Source organism: Bombus vosnesenskii, unplaced genomic scaffold, assembly GCF_011952255.1.
Source record: "Bombus vosnesenskii isolate JDL3184/JDL3185 unplaced genomic scaffold, Bvos_JDL3184-5_v1.1 scf7180000013289, whole genome shotgun sequence".
NCBI lineage: Eukaryota > Metazoa > Arthropoda > Insecta > Hymenoptera > Apidae > Bombus > Bombus vosnesenskii.
In genome coordinates, this window is record NW_022882942.1 from 1,761,423 (window position 1) to 1,783,903 (window position 22,481).

Consider the following 22,481-nt stretch of genomic DNA (forward strand, 5'->3'; position numbering starts at 1 on the left):
TTCGATTCGAGTGGCCGACACGAACTTACGTGCACGTTGCTGGCCGCGAACATAAGTGCAGGCATGCCGTGCACTTCACGCTGACAAAGTGACGATTACGCTAAACGCATGACGGTCGGCGCGCGCGTCACGCGTCACGCCACTTTAGCCACTTCAACACGCGTTAAGCGATTTCCGGCGAAAATGGCCGTGCTTAGGAACGGAGTAGTACGTGTTTATGAGCGGCGACCACTGCGCCACGCATAATGAGCCTCAATGTTGCCGTGATCGCGCGGCCGCGATTGGATTCTCGGGAAACATATTACGCGTGGATTTCCCTCTCCCCCTTCGTGGAACACTGTCCCCTTTTAACGGTATGCACAATACATATATACATATATATATGTATATATATATATATTTCTTGCACGGTAGCGATCGTCGTCACCGGTTGCCGTTTAGGTTAAGGACTCGACCGAGATTCTATTTTTTATTTCTACTTTCAAGGGAGTGAAAGGTGTATTATTGGTCTTACGGATTCCATTTTATACTCTTGCGTTTTACATATAAACGTTAACCATAATTTGCGAATACAATCATACGAATCGAGCAAACGTACGCAACCTTTTATTCCACGTATTGAGAAAGAGACGAGTCCGAAGAAGACGAAAGGAAGAGGAAAGACACGGCCGGCGAAGAATCCGCTCCGGCGATGATCAGATTTTTGAAAAGGTACCCTTTACTCTACAGGACGTTTAATTCCTTTAATATATCACGAGGACAAGGAACGAGGGCAGAGATACGCGCAAAATAAATTGTACTTGAAACGTCTACGCGGTGGCGGCCGATGTTCAGGCCGTATACAGCCGCATCGAATATCTAAATGTGCCGCTCGCGCGCGCCACTGACTTTCACCCGAATGCATCTCTCGTGGAAAAACATTCGTCATCGTTGAAACTGATATAATTAACTAAAAGCTGGGCTCTACCAGTGGCACAGCTTTTTCCCTCCTTCGTTCCTCCTCCTCCTCTCCTCCTCCTCCTCCTCTAAAACCACTACCACCATGAAACAGACCAGCCCGACGCGACGGCCGTCTACGTCTCGTTTCTTTACAGAAGCCTCGGTCGAACAAAGAACCAACGAGAAGAGATATTAAAAGATTTCTGCCGGGACCTCTCATTTCCGCGACGAATGGAATTCAATGGGTTCCGTAAACGAGGAAGTGGTTTTTAAATTTAATAACCGATGTTTTACCACGAGTGTAATTACATTAGGCGATCTCTCGATACCCGGCAAACAGCTCTCGCGCCCTCTCCCTCCCAAAAAAGCGTGAAAACCAGGCCACCGATTTCTCCTCCTGCGATTCCTGCATTTCCCGAGACGTATAAACGATGAATTGAGATTTCTGTCTTCTGTCGTAAGGATGGTATCGAGAGTTAACGCAAACGACAGTTTTCTATCGGGTTCGATGAAATATTTTAAAACTCTCGCAAATTCGTTCGAACGCGTACGAATGTACCATTGACTCGAATAGTATATTCCGTCGAAGACAGAATAATCGATGTAATTATTTTGTATTTATTCCATCATATCTTAAAGCGAGAAAATTTCAATTTCGCTGTATCCTGGCCGGTTGTCGAGACGGACAGAGTAAAATTCGATCAAAGCGACTCCGTTACTTTCGAACGATTCGCTATTTCCACGCTCTAGACACGAATATGTCGCAGGCGTTCGGCTTAATCTCGATTGCAACACGGAGTTACAATCGATGGGTCGAAAGATCGGCGGCTCGCGTCTCCCGGGGAGGGTTAATCGATATCAATAGTAGTAGTATTGGTAACCCCGATTCGCGTCCAGGTGTTGTGCATGACTGTACTCACGGCAAGATGGCGACCGGTCCTCGAGCACCCGTTTCCGCGCTCCCTGCAGGATACCTCTCCACCCTTCTCCTCCCTCGTTCTCTCTTTCTCTTTCTCTTTTTCTTTCTACTTCTCCTTCTCACCCGCTCTCTCTCTCTCTCTCTCTCTCTCTCTCTCTCTCTGCCCCGTCTTTTTCTTTCTCTTTCCTTTTCTCGTGTTCGCTCGCTCGCGCTGCCACTTGAAATTTTTTTACCGCCGCGAGGGGAGGAAATGGAATAAAACGAAAGAAAGGGGAAAAAGGGGGAAAAAAATCGGAGCTCTGGCTGCCAACTCGTCGTCAACGTCGACGACGACGTTGCCGTCGTAACTGCTACGTCTCCGACGCACGGTGTTTTAAACTCCGGTAAATGATTAATTCTATTCGCTGTTAACAATTTTGCTATGCGCTAACAAATATTCCCGAGTAATTTCTACTAATTTGAAAATTACAGTTTTCCCATCTAACCCTATCGAACTTGCAACAAATCCTATGGTAATTTTTTGAAAGGAATACTCTCATAGTCCGAAAACAACGACAGTAAGAAGGTATCTACTTATTTGGACGATTATTGGCACAGGTATATGTATTTTGTAAGAAATCTCAAGTATTCCTCTTCTTTGTCGAATGTAACCGAGATGCAGATACCTAACGCATTTGTTTTTTTACAGGGATAACGTCAGAGGCTCGCAAGAAGAAATTAATTGCGAGAAACGGTGAAAACTGTGGAAACAGCGACGGTCGCTTAACGAAACAAAGCAGCTGCTCTATCGTGGGACGTACTCGGCGGGAGAAAGCTCTGTTTACGCGAAAGATCTAGTTTCTCTATTAAGAAAACTATCTATGGGAGGTATCCCTATTGTACGACACGCTAATAATACTGTAACTGCCACGCCCAATGCGTATGTTGCAATTTCGCGTCGTGGTGTGCACGCGATTCTGGCCACCCAATTACACGTACCATCGAGCAGATCGAGATAATAAAATGAAAATGCCGTACGGAGAACGAGGAGAAATAGTAAACACGGTATTGAATTGAAATAGAGATTACGGTACGTTCGCTGTCATGGAGAAGTAGAGAAAGAAGCGAGAAAAAAAGATAGGGAATACGATACAGAGATGAATGGAAACAGAGTCTACGGGGACCACGAAAAACTAACGAGTAAATTATGGGGCGGCTGCTCGTCCTAGCGTGGACGAATCGAGGGGAAAGGACGGTTTACAGATCGGGCCACCGGATAACTTTCAGCACCATTAATGTTCTATGGGTGTTTACGAGCCGCCGCTTGGCGGCGACTATGTCGACCCTACTTAGGGACAAGATCGATCGCGATCTAAATACATAACTCTATTTGTTACGCGCTTGAAGATCGAAATAGAAAATTGATACACTCTGCGAGTGTGACGAACGTTCTTCGGGAAACTACCTGTCGCACAAGAACGATATTCTAAAAGATGGATCGTGTGAATCAAGAGCAAAAGTTATCCAAAGGTGATGTTAAATCCAAGGTAGTATATATATAAAGAACGAAATTTGAGATCCAATATGAGAGCAGATGGCCGTCGCGTCGCAAAGCTGGATATGGCGCGCACACGGTAATAACACGATATCGAGGACGGATCGAAACACAGAGAATGACTTTGATCCCCGTCACCCGCGAAAGTGGTTTTGCACGAAAATCGCTCGACGTGTATGCTCGTTGCCATCGAAATTCGATGAAACGGTGAAAGTCGACGATGACCGAAAAAAGCGCTATGAAAATCCGCTTACGTCGAAACGCTATTCCGCGTGGAGTGTCGCTCATGTCGGTACAGGTATTCTTTAAAAAAATATTTTTAGCACGAACAAAACACGCCGGTGTAGAGGGAATAGGGAAAAAGGAAACGTTAACGAAGTAGCTGGATAGAAACGACTAAAAAACATTTCCAAGAAGCGTGTTACACGTTCCGTGACCGTGCAAGAAATTCATTTCGAAGCGCAAAAAACTGACGGAGAACAAATAATCGACGTCATGTTGACACGAAAATGATTTTCAGCGTGAGCGAAACGACACGACACGCCGATTCCCGCTAACTCGAATCGGACGATTTGCCGCTAATGCATGCCGGGACATCCGTGATCTCGCATACTCGTTCGTACCCGGCTGTAATGTATTCATCAGGACGGATCTGTGTGTATCGGCACGATCGCCGTCTTCTGACATCTCTTTTGAATGTTACTGCAGAGGAGGAGAGGGAGCCGCTGCAGAGACGATTCGTATTCGTCAGTGCGTGCGACGAGATGGAGACAGGGCACGTTTTGAACTTGCAATTACGATATCTCGGGAATCTGGCGCGTCATTATTAGAGCCGATAAAAAAAAGGGAGAAGAGAGAAAAGGAAGGGTAGAGAAGGGGGATTTCTATGGGCGCGAAATAATATTGTCGGATTCGTGCGCTTTCGAAATCCATAACTTTGAAACTATCTTTGTTATAGGTAGAATTCAATGGACCGAAATTGTTTTTTTTTTTTTTATGTGATTTTATGTATAGACTGTACACGTTACGTTAAACTTTCTCGGGCAACGGTATTAACATAGATGTACAAATATTCTGTAGTTATTTCACCTAGGCTTCGAGCGTTCTAATTTGCTTACCATTCTATGTACATCGTCGGTATTACTGGTCAATGAATCGCGAGCTCGACGAGACTCAGACGGAATTCTGTCGCTCGTTAGAAGATGAAAAACATTAAAAAACGTAACAGGATATACATGGAAAAGGACGGAGGAAAACAAAAACAAAGAAATAGAGGTAAAAAATAAAAATCATATTGCAACAGCCAGTCGCTGAAACATCGTGGTAATTACGTGTTTAACACAGACGATTTTATGTTGCAGGGAGGTCGGTATTCCTGCAAAAATTTCGGCTGGAATAACGAAATGAATGCAGAATCGCTTCGAGTCGGTCGAGTGGCCCACTCGAAACGAAATACGATGTGGATGCGAGGATCCGCGCCGCGTCCGGAATATTTTTCATTTAAAAGCATTTCATTTCGAAACGCTCGATATTTTGTCGTGTGTCTCGCCGTTTCGAAATCCCTCGGGAAATCCGATCTATCGAGGACGCGTATTATTATCACACGAGAAACGGTCGAACGACAGAGTTTAATTTAATCCTTGTCCCTCTCCCCTCCTCCTCCCACACCCACTCCCACTCCCCCTCACTCTCTCCCTCCCTCTCTCTCTCTCTCTCTCTCTGTGCCTTCCTCCTCTTTTTTACCCTGTCTTTTTCTAGAAATGTCTTTCTTCGACGTTACTATTTTTCTGGTGCGACTCGTTCGATGTATTCGGACTAATATCTTTATGTTTCTTTTTTTAACAGGTAGTTACCTGATTTTGAGCATTCTGTTCGGCCATCGCCTTCTCCTTCGCTTGCCTCTTGCACTTGTATCGGTGATTTTGAAACCATATTTTCACCTGTAACGTGAAAAATGAATTGTTCCTATTAGTATGGAATTTTATTGACAGAAATGATTAGAAAAGAAGAAAAGGAGGTAGTAAATCGCCCGTACGAAGCCTATGCTAATGAGAATATCTTTTTGACATTTCTGAAACAAATAAAAATTGAAAATATCAAGAGCAAGCAGAGTTCGGATTGCGATACCAGATGCTTCGAGTCGAAATTTTCCTTTTTCCCCGTTTCTTAAAAAAGCTGGGACGCATCTTTGACGCGCGGACTGTCACCAGGTAGGAACTGAAATATTTTTACAAGGGGGAGCGAGTGCGAGCCTTTTGTAGCGTGTGTACGTTTCGAGTAATCTGGAACGATTCGTGGCCCCCTTGAATTCATAATCCATGGTTATTATAAGTTTGTTATTTCTACGAGAGGGATTTAACGCTTCGCTCACTTTGCTAGATACTTTGAACAACGATCTTTTCACGCCTCGCTATCGGTTTCTTTTCGATACATGTTTTATTTTACATTTCTTTTTCTCAAATTTTAATCGATAAAATAAATAAGTAAAATAAAGAATAAAAATCTCTGCTTTCTCTTAGAAAGCCCATGGATTTTAATCCTGTTTCATCACGCAATTCCAGAACGACAAAATGGATGGCGAAATACCAAATTTCCGCCAATCGAATTGCCAGAAGCGGAAGTTCTGCCGGTTTAATTTCTCCCATGCACGATGTCAAAAGGAAAACGCAGCAGTTTTATGAAGTTTGGGCCTAGGAGCAGTCGTGCTCTCGTTCAAAATCGCTTTTACGGCAATTGAACGCGATTAGGGAAGCCGACCGTGCGGACGGGATCGAAATCGGCATCTGCTTATGACAGCGGCGCGTTATAATCCGTATTGTACATTATGCCACGTTCACAGGGGCGCGTCCCGATCATCGTGGCATTGTCGTCGAGCGACGAAAACAATGCCCTTCGTTTCTGTCGGCCGATTTAATCCTTAACACGAGCTTGCTAGGATAACGTCGCTTGCGTTAAATCGTTGGCCACGTTTAGAACGTTATACGAGTATTGCGAACGTATCCGCGATGATCCGGTAAAACTGTTCAGTTCGTTTGTTAGTTTTGCTTTTTCTTAGCAAAAGAAAAGGCAAAGTCTTTCTACGGTAATGCGTGTACAAGGATTAGCGCGTAGTGAATGGAGTAGGGATGCATTCACGAACATAAGGAAACAGCAGATCGAACGATTTTAAAAAAAGGAGGACAAAGGAGTAAATTAGAGGCATGTGCGAAAGGTACGCCTAAGCTCGATCTTTATCGCGCGTATCAAAGGCGAGTCCGACCTATATGTTGCCTTGCCTGTAACCTCCTACTCGAGTGGTTGTAACCCGCTGCGATCCCCATGTGTAGCCGCCCCGTGTAACCCCCATTGTCGGAGTTATGCGCGCCGTAGAATGCAACGAAAGCACTTTAAGGGGCCCCGCGCAGTAGACCGTGTCTCAAGAGCCTGCCACCGTCTGTCTAATTCTTTGAATATTAGCGGGATCGACCACCCTCGAAAATTCTTGCTCCCCCTTCGAGGCAGCGCTCGTTCGCCGCCTCGCGTGTACGCCACGAATACCGATCGTTCTATGACGAACACGATTTTCCAATTGCCCTTCTCTCGAGTGATTACCCATTACGATATTTCCAGGAATACTTGTACCTGCCTGTTACAATAATCGATGTTTTAGTTTATCGTCTTTTACGAGTTGGCTCTTGAATTAAGCGTTATGGGGAAAAATCAACAACTGTTGTGAGCGTCGAGTACCAACGAGCGAGTAAGTATACGTTTTACTCATTTACTAAGTAGTCTTCTATGTCCCTCTAAACTCCAATGCTTGTTTTATTTTTTAAAAGGTTTCCCGAGTAAAATTAGTTATGCTTTCAGTTTTAATCTGTTATCGAAGCTGTTAGCGAGAAGACGGCAACGACGATTAATAATACATCTTCAAGAACCGTGGACAGCATTTACTTTTTACAAATACATCTCTAGTCCCATCTGTATTTGATCGCGCCTTATCAAAGATCAAAATTTTCCATTGGAAACGTCGGCTCCGATTAATTCAGCTCGTTCCCGGCAGCGAGTATAACGCGCATAAATCACTCGTAATGGAAGAAGGTGACGACTGGTTGTAAACAACGGAAAGAAAGGGAAGGAGCGAAGGTCGCGAAGAAAAGCGCTTTGAATCCGCCAGTGGTGAGCCCTTCCGCGCGACTTTCCGCGTGTGTTTTGTAGTACGACTGATGCGTAGGGCGGAGAGACCTTATCTAAAAGCCACGAAGAGGTACTAGACGAGGCAAGTACTCTCTCGCCGCTCCCATTCGTTAATTCCTTTTCCACCGATAATCCACTCGTCGAAGCCCGTGGAGTTTCGGGCGTGCGGCGACTTCGAGAGGTCTACAAACAGCCTTGCTTGCCTCAACGCGTTCTTGCATTCTCCACTTTCGCGTGTCACCCGCTCGTTTCGCCGTTCCTTTTGTCCTGGCTAAAACCTTGTTACTGTTTTCGCGTTTGACTTCTTTCGAGCAACTTTTGCATCCGCGGATCGTGACTCGTGTCGTCAGATTTGTCGAGATGACATTTTAATCGAACGATCGACGCTATACAGAGAATGGGAAATATATTATCCGGAAAATGTGCAGAACTTCCAGCAATTCGTATTGAGCACGTATCGATATCTGCGATCGTGTTCGAGCCATAAACGTATAGGCAACGACAGTGAAAGATCCGACGAGATGAAGACGGGATGAACTGTCGGAGAGAATTGTTATTTCAAGGGAACGGCCTGTCCGTCAGTCCGTTTGTCCGTTGCTCCCGCAACGGCGCGGTGTGTAAACAGAGAAAGTTGAACGAGATAGGGATATAACTGGTGTGTACTCGCAGACCACGGAGGAAAGAAATTCGTGGCGAATACCGACTCTCGACGAGGAGAGCAACTTTCGTGTCTATAAAGTTTAGAAACCAAGCCGAGCTTACGAATAACTGGACAACTCGATATCACCTTCGTCGGTACGCGACTCTTACTTTGAAGGCAATCGAAAAATTTATTATCTACGGTATCGCGTTATTATTATTTCGATTTTCTTCCATTTCCATTCTTTCCATTTTTTCCATTCTTACGATCGTTAAATATAAAACCTATTCTTTCGGAAAAAATAATCTATGAAATGGCTGCTTGTACGAAACGAATGAAAGGAAAGGAGGAACAACTTGTTTATTTTCGATGGGTACGACGAATCCGATGCGAAAAGGCAGCAGGGCCCGCAGGGGTCCGACCGAGGTTTACTCAACACCGAGAAAGGGGCAGCTTAACTTTAACTTTCGATTAACTCGTGGTTAACTCTCGTTCAGCCAGGTAAATGAAACGCCTCCCGTAACCGTTCGAGCGGATCTGCGAACACCCTGCGCTTTTCTTCTCTTCCGCATACATCCTAAAAGGTCTGCCGACAAAGACCTGTCGACACGTTCCTTCGAGCTAATTGACAGTAACGAGCTTTTTCACGGCTGATTTAAGCTTGACAACTTAATATTGACCGTAGAGTCAATATTTTCAAGAAGTTGCAACCAAAATAACTGCCTTCTCCTAGCATGCTATATAATAGATCGCATAGAAGCTGTACAGAAGTTTTCGAAGCTCCTGTTTCAACGCAGCTTTTCCTGCGATCATCCTCGACGAACGTAAACCTTTTTAAACGAATTCCTTTCCACCATAGATACGGACATCAGAACCTGAACTTTGTTCCATTTCGCTGATATTTGAACGATTCGATTCCACCCGGAAAATTTCCAGCTTTTAACCGGCGATTATCCATTTGACACGAGGTCGCTTCCGCACGGACTATTCGTCTCTTACTTCGACGTTAATTGGCGTATCGAATAGCGATAAATCCGGAGGGCAGTTCATCAAAGCGCGGCGGAGAACATGTAACATTTGGGAGGAACATGGAGTACCTGTTTGGCTTATGTTCGACAGAGGCCGGAGTTCGTACATCCGTTCCGGCAGGGAGTATGCGGTTAAAGTGGACGATTGATCAAGTTAGCGTAACGTCATTACGTCGCGTACATCGAGGGTTCACGCAAAATCACCACCACCACCACCACCACCACCATCGTAAGCAACCGAGTGGTATCGGGCGTCGCCACCCTTCGTGGTCTCGCTAACTGTTTCCTCGGGCAATTTCATCCGACACCAACTTTCGACGGATTATCCGTTGGAAACCCCACGCAGCCTCGGGCTACTGGATAATTCACGGGGCTCGTTTCGATGTTGCTCGAAAGAAAGACGCGTGTAATTGACGAGAATTGCCACTCGAGGTGTTCCGAACCGTTTCTGAACGCATCCGCTGGCCTCGGGCAGCGCGGTTGATTGTCTTCTCTAATCTATTGTTGTTAGGGGTGTACGGAGGATGTTGATATTCCTTCCTTCCTTTCTTCCTTCCTATTCTCTCGGTGTAATCGAGCTAGCGTGTAAATCACGCGTTTTTCGATTTTTATCTCTACCAATTTACAAAATGATTTGAATTAAATAGGATACCGAAATTTTGTCTTTTACAAACAGCGTGTGATATATAAGCGAACGAAAGGGGCTGTTTTAGAATCTCGGATATATCCCTTCGTTACTACCAACTATTCTTCTATTAAATCGACAATTACAATTATTTGCAGAGGGAGTTGGCGCGAAGGAAAAATCGCAGGAAAAAGGGATTACATTTGCGAGGCTTGACTTTAGTCACAGATGTGTTTCCACCGCAAAGTGCAAGGAACCGCAACGATGAGCTTGCGAATACCAGGATCAAGCAACGTCAAATTATGATTAGGGCTGTTAATTGTCCCGTGTTGACTCTTCTGAGTGGTGGCCCGTGGGCAAACACGATTCCCGCCTCCCTTTTGTTGTTTTAACTCAATACCATCGGCCGGGGATGACTTACCGATTACTAGTCGGATGTCTGAAAACCTAGGGTCTACGGCCCGGCAAATAGAAATGACTTTCCAGTTTCTCTCAAACGAGCCAGTGAACTAATTCGCGTTCAACGTGAACGAACAAACGTCTCTTTCTCGTTCTTCAACGATGGAAGGTGAATACATGCTTTAAATTTCTCCAAAATATGTAACTTTTGTGTTCACACACTTTGAATATTGGAAAGGATAATTTTTTTAATCTCAGAATACTTTACAGAGAAAGAGAGAGAGAGAGAGAGAGAGAATTGTATCCGATCAATTGCATTTACAAAGGTCTAAACAATTTAAAGAAGAAGATTTGATGAAATCGCGAGGACCATTGGACCAGCCTTTTCACTCGTGATCGCACTTTTCCGCCCTCTAATTTCTTCGTCGTTTCACGGCAGGGATGATCCAATAGCCTGGGAAGCGGATGTTTGCGGTTCAAAATGTATGCACCCTCGCATACCGTCCCGGAGGTGCAGCGGGATTACAAAAGGACGGGTCCGCGCAGTTCTACAGTACGCGTAGCGCAAAAAGAAATTGGTGGCGTATTACGCGACAGGCACGTTCGAGTGTATTTACAATACACTCGTAAAGCTGCCTCTTCGTCGCGATAATTGACGCAAACACGGCGAAAAACTCATAAGACGACGGCTGTATCGCGTAGGTCTGTCCGCATTGGAAGAACAATTGTTGCCGATTATTTTCAAACAGCTGGAGAGACTGCTTAGAAACACTAGCGGAATCCTTTCCGTTGCGATCGATGCACCATTTATGCGAGGTTTCGTCGTACAAGTAGAAACGTAAAAAACAAACGTAGGTATAATTTCTAGCATTCCGTTAATATCATTACCTTACAACGTAACCTCTTCTAATCTAAGATTTTTACAGACAGATTTTCGAAGCACGTTAATATTCCTTTAAATACCGTATCAAAAGTTTCAAGAGTTGCAGGGATTTATGAATCTATCGTCGTTTTGATGCCAACAAATGTCACTTAAGATCTGCCAACTCGGCCGTTACCTTGACCAAAATCGATTGGTAAATTAAGCTAGTCAAGATCGGTCGTTGCGTGTCAAATAACGACGCTTCTTCTTTACCACGTTTCTACGTGTCTAATAGACTTATACAGATTCGTTCTTTTCTCAGGTCGTCGACGCTGCTACCTCAAGTGCTTGTAACCGATCGCCGACTTTTGCAGTGACCTGTAGGTTCCATGGGAAGACGAGGAAAAAGAGAGGAACGCAATTACGCCGGCCACATGCTGCCGGTGTGCGTGGCGATGGCGCGGTATGACGCGGGGGCGGCCGCAAAAGCCGACGACATATTCATGCGTGCGTTATTATGCGAGGGAGCCGTGAGTGCACTCGAGAGATACGCGCACGCGTTCCACGACGTCCAATTAACCGCACGCATTTCGTCACCAAAGGAATTTCACGCGTGGAACGCGCGCATGCCCGCCTCGATCCTTCAAGATCACTTCCGATATCTTCGAACATAGAACCTAAAAAAGGTACGTCTTTGCGGTGATATGTTAAGTAAAAGATCTCCGTTTCTCGACTACGTAGCTCGTAAATATCTGCTGGAAATCTCAACAAGTCTAGACTAGTCACCTAATTCGAGCAACGTCTTTGAAATAAAAGAGGAACTTTAATCGTCACGAACAACGATATTAAATAGTTTTTAATGGAAATCGCAGGCCAGACACATTAGCTGTTTTCTTGTTAATTAATTTCTTGTGGCAAGATGCAGGGTCGACGCAGCGATCCTAGCACGTAAACAGCTTTATTCGCGGTTGTCGAAAACTTTCGTGGCGAGAAAATTTTCACGGCTGACACTTTTCCACGGGTGTTTCGTCCAGTCGACGATCCGTTTCCCGTCTTTGGGACGACGCTGTCCCTCTCTCTCTCTCTCTCTCTCTCCCCTCACTCTCTTCTTCCTCTTCGTCGCATCATCCCCTACTCCCCATGTCTCCTTGGCGCGGGACACACAGATGCGTCCCTCCATTTTGCGCTCGCATTGTTACTCCAAGTGCAGTCTCCCCATTGTTACAATGGCTGGCCACTCCTGGCATTGTTGCCGGTATTGTTATTATTATCACTACTGTTACCGGTTGCGGCCGACCGGCGAATGGAGAAGAGGAGAGCCAGCTGCTTCGTCGAGTGCCGCATTAGAGGCAAATTACACTCCCTCTGGCCCGCCTTCCTCTCTCTTTTTCTCTTTTTCACTATGTCCCTCCAGGCTGGTTATCTCGTTCTTTCTCAGTTACATTCTGGATTTCACCCCTTTTTCAAGCTCGAAATTTCGAATGGTCGATCGGTATCGGATTCGAACGAAAGATGCCTACCGAATGCTATCAACCTCTCTCGAACATTTTTCATACAACGACATTCTCTTCTAGCATTTATTATCAATCTTTTAGCTTCTTCGACGCTCGCCTAAAACTCCTAAGCTTTTTAGGATCGCTTTGCCAAATGAAATAGCGTATTGTTATGTCTTCGCGGTTACATAATTCAAGAATCGAGACCGCGTGAACTCGATACGTGCGATAATGCTCTTTAGAGCAGCCTGCGACAAGTTCTCGGTCAAACCATCCGTCATATCCTATCCGATGATCGCGGAGCAAGAAGGCAGAGCGGAAAACGGGAACGAAGAAAAACGGCACGAGAAACCGACGTCATCCAGGATGCATAATTAATCGGTCGCTACGTGGACGAATTAAACGAGCAATTCGAAGCACGAAATTGATCGCAACAATTTAATCGCGAGAGGCCGCGCAACGGGTCTCCGCAAATTATGCCCGGTGAGTTACAACGAGTTTAAAGCTCGTTAAAACGCGAAAGACCGACCTGTGCGGGAGAGAGAAGTTAATTAGAAGGAAGTAAAAAAAGGAAAGAGAAAGGAAAAAGAAAAAATGAAACGTGATGGAAATGAAGGAGAGAGGGGGAGAGAGAGAGAGAGAGAAGAAGAGAATTTATATCAAGGGGAATTTAGACGGCCTGCCGCGCGGCTGGCGAGCATGGCGAAAGAGGGAGACATTAATTAAAGTGCAAAAAACGTGCGGCGAGTCTGATCAAAAGTTAAATAATTAATAGAAACCGCGAAGTTCAGGCGAGATCGCGGATTAATGAAAAATCACCGAAGTGCGGAATTCGCGAGTCTCGAAACCGGTGGACGAAACAATCGCCGCTCGCCTTCCATTGTTTCCTCTTGAACAATGACGATTGACGTTATTGTTAGCGCCAGCCAGATCGTCCACTGGCTCCTTCTGCTACGGTTTTCGACCGGCGAATGAAACGTTTCGAACGTCGCGTCGCGTCGCGTCGAATACCGGGACGATCGAGTTAAGATGCTTCGACGTAAACATCCAACTTGAAAATGGGATTTTGGCTGCTAGAGCATTTCCATCGCGGTGAATTTACGTTTATCGTCTTAGAGTTGATCCATTGGTAAAAAAGGACTTTGCAAAGTAAATGGATACTTTGAAAGTAAAGCAAATGCGAGCTCGCGAAACGATTATATTCGAGGAGCGTTCGATGTTCTTAAAAATAAACTAACGAAAAAGTTTAAAAGCACCATCGCGAAATCCTCTCAAAAGATTAAAAGAGAAAGAGTATTTTTATTACTCGAGATTTTGGTCCTTTTTCGCAAAGATTCTATTTATATTTTAGTCACGGAAGAAAGGAAATTTGACGAGAAGGCTGCTTCGCAAATATTGTTCCACCTTCGAGCAACCCTGTATAAACGTTTTGCATGCTGTGTATAGATTAGAAAGGAATATTAGATGGTTCTATATGCACATGCAAGGGGCGGATCTGGCCAAGCTCGCTATAAATTTGCTCGTCCGTCGAAGGAGCCTTTAATACTGTTTACGGATAGCTCAAGCTTTTAAGGTATTTTATCTTGTCCTTACGTAAATTGTCCCTTATCTGACGACATAAAAGTCGACTAGCACGGTAAATTTAATGTTCGAATTTCAGGATCAATTGGATCGAATGTTTTCTGTCCAAATATTACGCAATTGCAACGTGGAGAGACTATCGATAGCCGAATATCCACGTTCTAGACAGACATCGATGTTTCATCGTCGGAAGAAACAATAGGTTCGGTCGAAATAATGGAATATTATTCTATCGTAAGAAATTACAGTTGGAAAGAAAAAAGCGTGTAATGCATCTTTCCTACGGCAGTAAGATACACAAAGATGAACAAAGATACGAGGACGGGGATTTTTCAGCAAAGAAGATTTCTCGTCGGAAAAACGCTTGCCCGGAAAAAAAAAAGAAGGACGAGGGTGGAAAGAAGAAGGGGTAGGTACGAACGAACCGTGACAACTTAGCGCACGAGCCTTGCGATTCAACCACGGAGATAATCGTAATAATGGGTTTGCCTACCACCGAATCTACCCTCTTCGACTTTACACAGCAACCCCAATAGGAGGAGCACCGAAGAGGACTATGCGAGTTCAATGTCGTGCAAACACGCGAAACGCCTCGGCGATTCCTCGGCGAAATGATCGACAGGATCGCGGATCTTCTCTTTTCACGCGTGACACCACCTCTTTAAACGCCGTATCTTGGGTCTCGTGGATAACGTTCGATATTCCGGAACCGATCGCACTTGAACGTAGAAACGACGAAACGAGTAAATTTATTTCAGGCGAAGCGACGTAATATTCCCGGAGAACTGCTACGATTATGGAAAAAGGAGAAGATGATCGCTATTTTTGGCGGAAAAATCGAAAGGCAGCGAGAAATCTAAGCTGTGTTTTTCGGTTAAGATTCGCGAAGAAATCGTAAACCAAAATGGTGACGAAACAACGGACGCAACAACGAGAGAATGATCGAGATTCTCTATCGTTGTGTTCCTCATCGGGATCCATCGTCATCGAGCTGAACGAGCAGAAAGGAATCGGTGCTTCTCGTCGTCGTTCGTCGAGTGCTCGTCTCGTTACTCGAAACGGGGTCGATTTTGCGTGACGTTCTCCCGGAAACGATCGATGCGGCACTTTGGCCCGTCGATCGGGCAAACGACAGGCGGAAAATTCCTTTTTTTTTTCTTTTCTGCTTGCTTCTCCTTCCTTCTTCCTATTTTTTTTTCTTTTTTTTTGGCATCTCTCGATTCTTCGCAAGCTCTCGAAAGTGTGCTCGCGTCGAACTCGTGGCTCGAGTGTCTCGAAGAGCGCAGATCGGTATATCTTCTTTTCGTTCGTTACGTCGTTCGACTCGTTAATTCAGTATCGATTCTCGATCGCGTCCCAAAGAATCTTCCTCGAGGACCGTCGAGTCCGCAATAGCCTTTTCTCGCGATGAAAAAATCTCCGTCTGTCTTCTCATTTGGCTCGACTACCTCGAACGTAACTTGGAAGCTTTCACGGATTTTCAGCTGTCTTTAAACGTCGCAGTTCGCTTGCAAAAATTATCTCGATCCAAGGAAACAGATTTATCCGTAGATTAATCGAGCATCGAGTATCGGAAATTTTGATTCGAGGATTTTGTAGATGGTTTTCGATTGGAAGAAAGTAAACACGCGATAAGAAAGATCTTCACGAACGGAACCCGTGATACCGAATTTTCCTCGGTAGATACATTTTTCGCGTATGACGCGAAGCTGTATTTCTGTAATATGTTTTCAAAACGAGCAGGTAACCCGAATGTCGTCAATCTCCTTTCAGAACGGAGTAGAACGTAATCTCGGAGTTTGTACAGCACTTCAAAGAAGCGATAGACATCGTACGTGGTTCCGTATGAAACTTATCCAAAAAATTCCTCATAGAATCTTTCGAAGAGAAAGAAGAAGAAGAAGAAGAAGAAGAAGAACAAACAACAGAACTCAGACGATCGGAACAACAATTACCGATAATATTCGAGCACCACACGAGTCTCCGCTTCGCAGAAACGCTTCTCCCGCTCGTAGCAACGCGACCATGCTCCACTTCTTCCGACCTTTCCTCGTGTAATATCGCTTTCGAGACGGCGCGAGGGCACGTAAGATTCACAGAGCTCTCACATAATGATTCGTTAGTCTCCCCGTGCAGCCATCGTGGGCTACCTACGGAGAGCACGACTTCGTACGTAGACTTCGAGTGGCCGTAAGTGGATGGTACCGCAGGGTGGCGGCGCAGATACACACACACACGGTACATCTACACGTATATACGACAAACCGGGAGCTCGTTTGGTCTCTATTTGTCCCCAGAAGTTCAAGAGTCCGCTATATATATACATATAGGTGCGCATACACGTAAGAATATATACAGGTATACACGCGTACACACGCGTACATATATAAAACCATCAACTCCCAGCCGCGTTTCGTATCTCTTTCTCTGCTTCGCTATCTCTCCTTCGAACGTCTCTTTCCGCGTCCCGTTTCCGAGGCTGGCCTTCATGGCCGGCATTCACGGCTCGGGCGAGATCCGAGTACCATCGAGTCCGAAACTCGTTATCGAAACTTAGGTGCGCGCGAGCGCAAAACAGCGGACTCGCCCCTGGCGAAAGCACGCGAAAATCCGCGGCTGATTGCAATCAGCCCTCTTTGCGAACTTCCGCGCTCGATTCCGCGTAGATTTCGCCGAGTCACGGACTCGGGGGAGCCCCGACGACTTCCGGTTTAGGGAGCAACGCGCGAGCGCACACCTTCCGCTCGGCATAGGTTGCGTTCAAAGTCTCGTTTCCATTCTCTTCTTGCAGTTAGCGAAAAGAATGGATAGAGCTTGAGGTTGACGACGATGATGATAACGATGACGACGATAGCGACGACGCCCACGGTGACGACGATGAGTTGTTGAAGAAAAGAGAGGAGAGAAGAACGAGGAGACGAAGTAGTTTTTGTAGAACAAAGTCCCTTTAGACTCTAGAGAACGAAGCTTGTCTCGAGCATTTTACGAAAGAACGTGGTACTACGTCGATGCTATATGCTACGATGGATCGCTATGTTGATACGATACTCGACAACCTGATATTTGCTATATCGTATCGACTGAGAAAATGGTAAGTTGGCCGCTTTTGTTACATTTTTGTCGTTGATAATTACCGGCAGAAAGTTCGTTCGAGATACGACGTTTATGAATGATCGTAGGTCGAAAGTACTGGATGAACGACAAGCGGATTGAACGGAGAGACGCGCGGTAGACAAAACGGCAGACTGAACGAGGGGACGAGCGACCAGGATGCAACCAATGAGCTGCGCAACAATTATTTATCGTTGCCAGACTGCCGCATCGTGCCGAGCAGACCTGTCTGCCCAATGAAGATTGCTCGTTAAAATCTGATTCTGGCGGACCGCTTTAAATGGCGACCGCCGAAACGATTCGCTCGAGCCGACCGAATCGGCCCGTGTACGAACGAAACCACAGCAACATTGGTCTAATTAAACACATTAAAATGTATATATATATATATATATATATCTTCGTTTGGGTTACACGTTGTCGTTATGCAATAGAGAAGACATTGACTAGTGCAAATACGATTATTATAGAACCGGACAAGTAACCGCGGTAGTTAGGTACTCGAGAAACTAATGACAATGATCCTAGGTTCAATAACGAATCCGCGGTCGACGGGATGATAGACGAACGTACTCACAAAATCTAAGTCGGACGCGTGATATTCACTGGTCGTAAAGAGTTACTCCTTTCATCAATGAGATCGCGAGCGAGAATGCCTTTCCCGTCCCGATGATGCCACACAGGAAAACTATAACGGGGTGTGTCTAAGGATACGAGATCATCGGATTCGTCGAGAAAAGCCTTCGTTCAGAAAGTAAGGGAAATTGACGTTGCTGCTAATTGGTCAATCTCCATATCGGTGGTTAGAAAAGGATGCTAGCCGCCCTCGAGGGAAAGTTGTTAGTGGGAGACGCCGCTCGTTGAAAAATATGTCTCCCCTATCTTCCCGTAGTTGGGACAAAGACCGTTTGTCCGTTTGAAGGACTTTAGTTAACTAAACCTTAAGATTTATAACGGGCCCTCGGGCTAGCCGAACATGTACTGCGGAGACGCATCGACATCTGGCAATCATCTTACTCGAAGAATAGGATCTGCGCGTGGCGAGCCACGGGACAGAAACCGTTGGAATGTTTACTGTCGCGTGTCGCCACGAATATTTCTTTTAAGGAGAGCTATAGAATTACTCCATACTTTTGTTAGGCAAAGCGTTCATCCCGTGATCGCGGCTACGTTCGGCGACTGACTGTCGCCTCGAGCCCAAGCTCATTATCACGACTCTCGAACAATTACAATCGGATTGAATAACTACAATTGTTCAATTACAGCTATAGTAGACTCTAGGTTACAATGTTGCGGGATTATCCAAAATTCCAAAGGCTCCGGTGTTCTTTCATCTCCGACATATATATACCGTATACGAGTATTACGAACATGGGAAACATCCTGAACAGCAGCAGTTTAATTTAATAAGAAATAATACAAGCCAAAGGAGTAAATAGGTAACGGAGTAAAGTATATCGTCGTAACGGTATCTTTTAACGAATGATTAACGTATAGAAAAAGCTTTAGCGCGTTCAGTTTAGCCGGGAGAATTAATTTTTGATGGCCTTTTACTCGAGGCAATTTACTTTTAAGGAGCAGTTTACGTTTACTTTCGCGAGACTCGTCGCATCTTTAATCGGTGGCGATCAAGAACCGGCAATAGAGAAAAATTTCGGCTTCCTAAGATAATATTTACATGCCGTTGAGTCGGAACGACGCTCCGGCCGACGATTCTACCTGGTCGAATTCCACTTTTCGTTCTTCGAACAAACACGCCTCTTCCACAACTATTTCCGACGTATTGGCATCGTCCTCCACGATTTGCTTAACAGCCTCGCCGCTAAAGTTAGCGGACGTGTCAAATTGTCCGACTTTAACGCGTCGAACATCGCTCAAACATGGCCGACATCTACTTTCCTCAAAAATTCTACCAAGAACGATCCTCGAGAGCGTGTTTGCACTTTGGTATACCAAGCATCTGCTACAAAATACACGGAGAAAGTAAAGAACGAGGACGAAGGCGGTCTAGAATCATGGGAATGCCATAAGTACTCGACATTTATCCTAAATTCCGTCAATTAAAATAGATAGACAGTGGCCTGACGATTTAACGATACCGCTTGAAACATATCGGCTAATTTCAGGAATTTTCGAGCGTTCGGAAGCCCGTTTATAGCGGTAATCGAACGTCTATTCGTCGGCAGTCGCCTCGACATTTCCGGCTAACAACTCCGACGCAACCAACGCCCCTGAGGTCGATCGATCCGATTGGCCGAGAGACGTAGATACACCCACGCGTACACCCACCACCTGCTCTCTGCAATTAATCTCCTCTCAGCAATTAATCCTCATCGTGTACGTGTGTGCAAGCCTGTAAGCGTGTAAGCGTGTAAGCGTGTGTGCAGAATTTCAAGCATCGCATTCTGGTAGCAGAAGCAGCTAGACCGATCCGGCTGATCGAGATCGAGATGGATGACGTTGTCGCTACATTGTAATTGGACATGTTGAACGTTACGCGTAGCAAGCATCGCTGATGATTTACGACGCAAGACGAAATTTTAAAGCGACCAATAAGAAGATTATTTAAACGATGACGAAAAATTGATATTTTATCTTTTTCGTCGAGGCGACAAGATCGCAGAGAAAACGTGGCTCGTAACGTAGCTAAAGCGGTGGAAACGGGCTTGCGCGACCGATGCGACTGTTCGAAACAGGCTACGGAACGTACGTCGAGTATCTATCTACTACGTAACGATAAAGAATCGCTATCGCAGTCTACTTTTCTTTCGCAGACCTACTTCCATCGTCCTGACAAACTTCTCAAATTGAACACGCATCGGTGAACTAAATTTTCAGGAATTTCACGTTTGGATCGAACGTCGAATGGCAAATCGATCGTAGAACCGATGGATCGTGCAGCGATCACGCTGCATAGCCGACGGCAAACCAAGAAGGAAAACATTTAACACGTACCTGAGTGGGCGTAAGGTGAATTAGGGCGGCTAGGTGTTCCCGTTCGGGCGCGCTCAGGTATTTCTGCTGCTTGAACCGCCTCTCGAGCTCGTGAACCTGCTGCTGAGTGAACAGAACGCGACGCTTTCGTCTTTGGGGAAGGTGGGGGAATTGCATGGCGCCGACGCCCATGCCGACACCGACGCCGACGCCGACGCCCACTCCCATACCCGACGACTTGGTCACGTCGCCCATTGACTGGCCCACAGGGCAGCCGGCCATGTTGGTCCCGGCGCCCGCCGCCGCGGCGCCCATCAGCCGCGAGACTATAACAGAGCATTGAAAATATCAATGGCGATACGTTGTTTTTTTTTTTTTTTCGCATTTGAAGTCGAACACAAAATAGCGATACGAAGGAAAGTAATTATCGTAGTAAGCGATCGCAATTGCTTTTATATTTTTATGTCGGACATCGCTCTACCATACCTGTTTTATATTAGATAGAAAAAAAAGAAAAAAAAACAAAAATAAAATAGAACGAGAAAGACGGTTCGGTAGAGGAACCTGGCGCGGCACGGAACACGACGATAGTTTCTTCGTTGCTTCCTCGCATGCTTTCGTCGTACAGCGGTACTCTCTCGGTCGATCTTCCATTACAGGAGAATGTTGGGTGCGCATTGTTGCGTGCTCGATTGCCGAAGAACGTTCGGTTGCCCGTCGGCCTACGTCGTGAAGGACGGTTCGAGATAATTTATCCCGTTGGAATCCGTGGAGGATCGCGAAGAGGAGACGAGAGGCACGCGAGACATGCCGCGAGAGAAGAGACAGCCAGCCACAGGCGAGCGAAGGGAGAGCGAAGATCGGCCCTCTGAATTCGAGCTACTGAAACCCAACGAGCAGTCCATCCCTTGTCAGTTGGCGAAGAGCTGTCAAGAACGGACGCGTCTCGACCAGGACAAAAGGAGCGATTTAGCCGCGCAAAGTGCTACGTCACGGAGCACGGGAGGTCCGACGATGAAGTCCCGAATTATTATTATGTCTGTGAGAACGTATTCTCAGCCTGTCAGGCCGTGCCCGCCTCGGGAAAGAAATACCACACTCGAGACACCAAACACCGACCGAATTTGTTTACGCGACGCCACGCATCCAGTTACGATGGAAAATCGATGGAAACTCGTCCACCGTGCACCACTCCGAACGTAGATCGATATTTCGCGTATCGAATTGTAAATCGTCGATCGAGTTTCCTGTCCTGTTCGACGAATCGCCGAACGAAGACGGAGTGGCGCCTTTGAGCGAGATTCGAGCGAAGCGTCTGTCGACAAATCGAGAATCAGAGATTTCGTGAAATATACTTGAGAGAAAGAGAGAGAGAGAGAGAGAGAGAGAGAGAAGAAACAGCGACGAAACGCAGAAACTTGCGACGCGATTAATAATACCAGATCTTCTAACTTGCGAAGATATGAAACTACTAGCATCACGATGTTTCAAGACTATCGTCGATGAAACGCGGACGATGGGCCGGGACAATAGAAGCCCGGAGAGGAACGACGGGTTCGACGTTCCGACGAAACGGAGCGCGAACACGAGGGTGGATCGCGCTCGCTCAAGCTCGTAAGAATATCGTTAAGCAAATTGACGTGTTCTACCTGGCCACCGAAGTCGAATCTTCCGTTAGGTAAGATTCCGAACAGCCGGTCGAACGCGTCGATCGACCGGATAATTACGCGGTATCGTCGATAGTGACGGACAAACAAAAACCCTGCTCTTCGTCGTTACAAAGTCGAAGCGTAACTTTATAACGGTGAATTATTTTTAAGGGCGATTAGGTTCGATCGAGCGTCGATTTCAGGCTACCACAAACTGGCAAACAAAGTTTAATCCGCAAGATGGCTCGTATATGTTATTCTTCCTGAGTAACGAGGCAAGCAAGATATTAATCCTAAGAACGAGTTGCCAGCGTCCATGTTTCTTAACGACCATGTATCGGAGGAGACGAGAGAGAGAGAGAGAGAGAGAGAGCAAGCAGCGAACGACAAATCGTTTTCCCTATCTTATCCGAGCCGGCCGAGAGCAGAAGCGACGACTATCGTCCGTTCGGGCATCGCCAAAGAAGCAAATATCGACGTTCATCGTGTCTTTCGCCTTCTTCTTTAGAGACGCGTAGCAACGCGTGAAAATCGGGAGAAATTGATTTTGAAAACGTTCTGTACGTTGAGTAACGTCGCCTGGCGCGACGAGGG

The 22,481-nt window shown here is 45.9% G+C and overlaps 1 protein-coding gene across 1 annotated transcript in view; it reads right to left on the bottom strand.

Annotated features, from left to right (window-relative positions):
• Positions 1 to 22,481, bottom strand: part of LOC117232539 (homeobox protein Nkx-2.4-like) — a 31,721-nt gene that overhangs the window by 5,141 nt on the left and 4,099 nt on the right. The window contains exons 2-3 of the mRNA XM_033491962.1: positions 20,260 to 20,564; positions 5,246 to 5,332 (exon numbers count right to left, since the gene is read on the bottom strand). Of these exons, the coding sequence (XP_033347853.1) occupies positions 5,246 to 5,332; positions 20,260 to 20,564 (392 nt within the window). The remainder of the gene's footprint in view (positions 1 to 5,245; positions 5,333 to 20,259; positions 20,565 to 22,481) is intronic.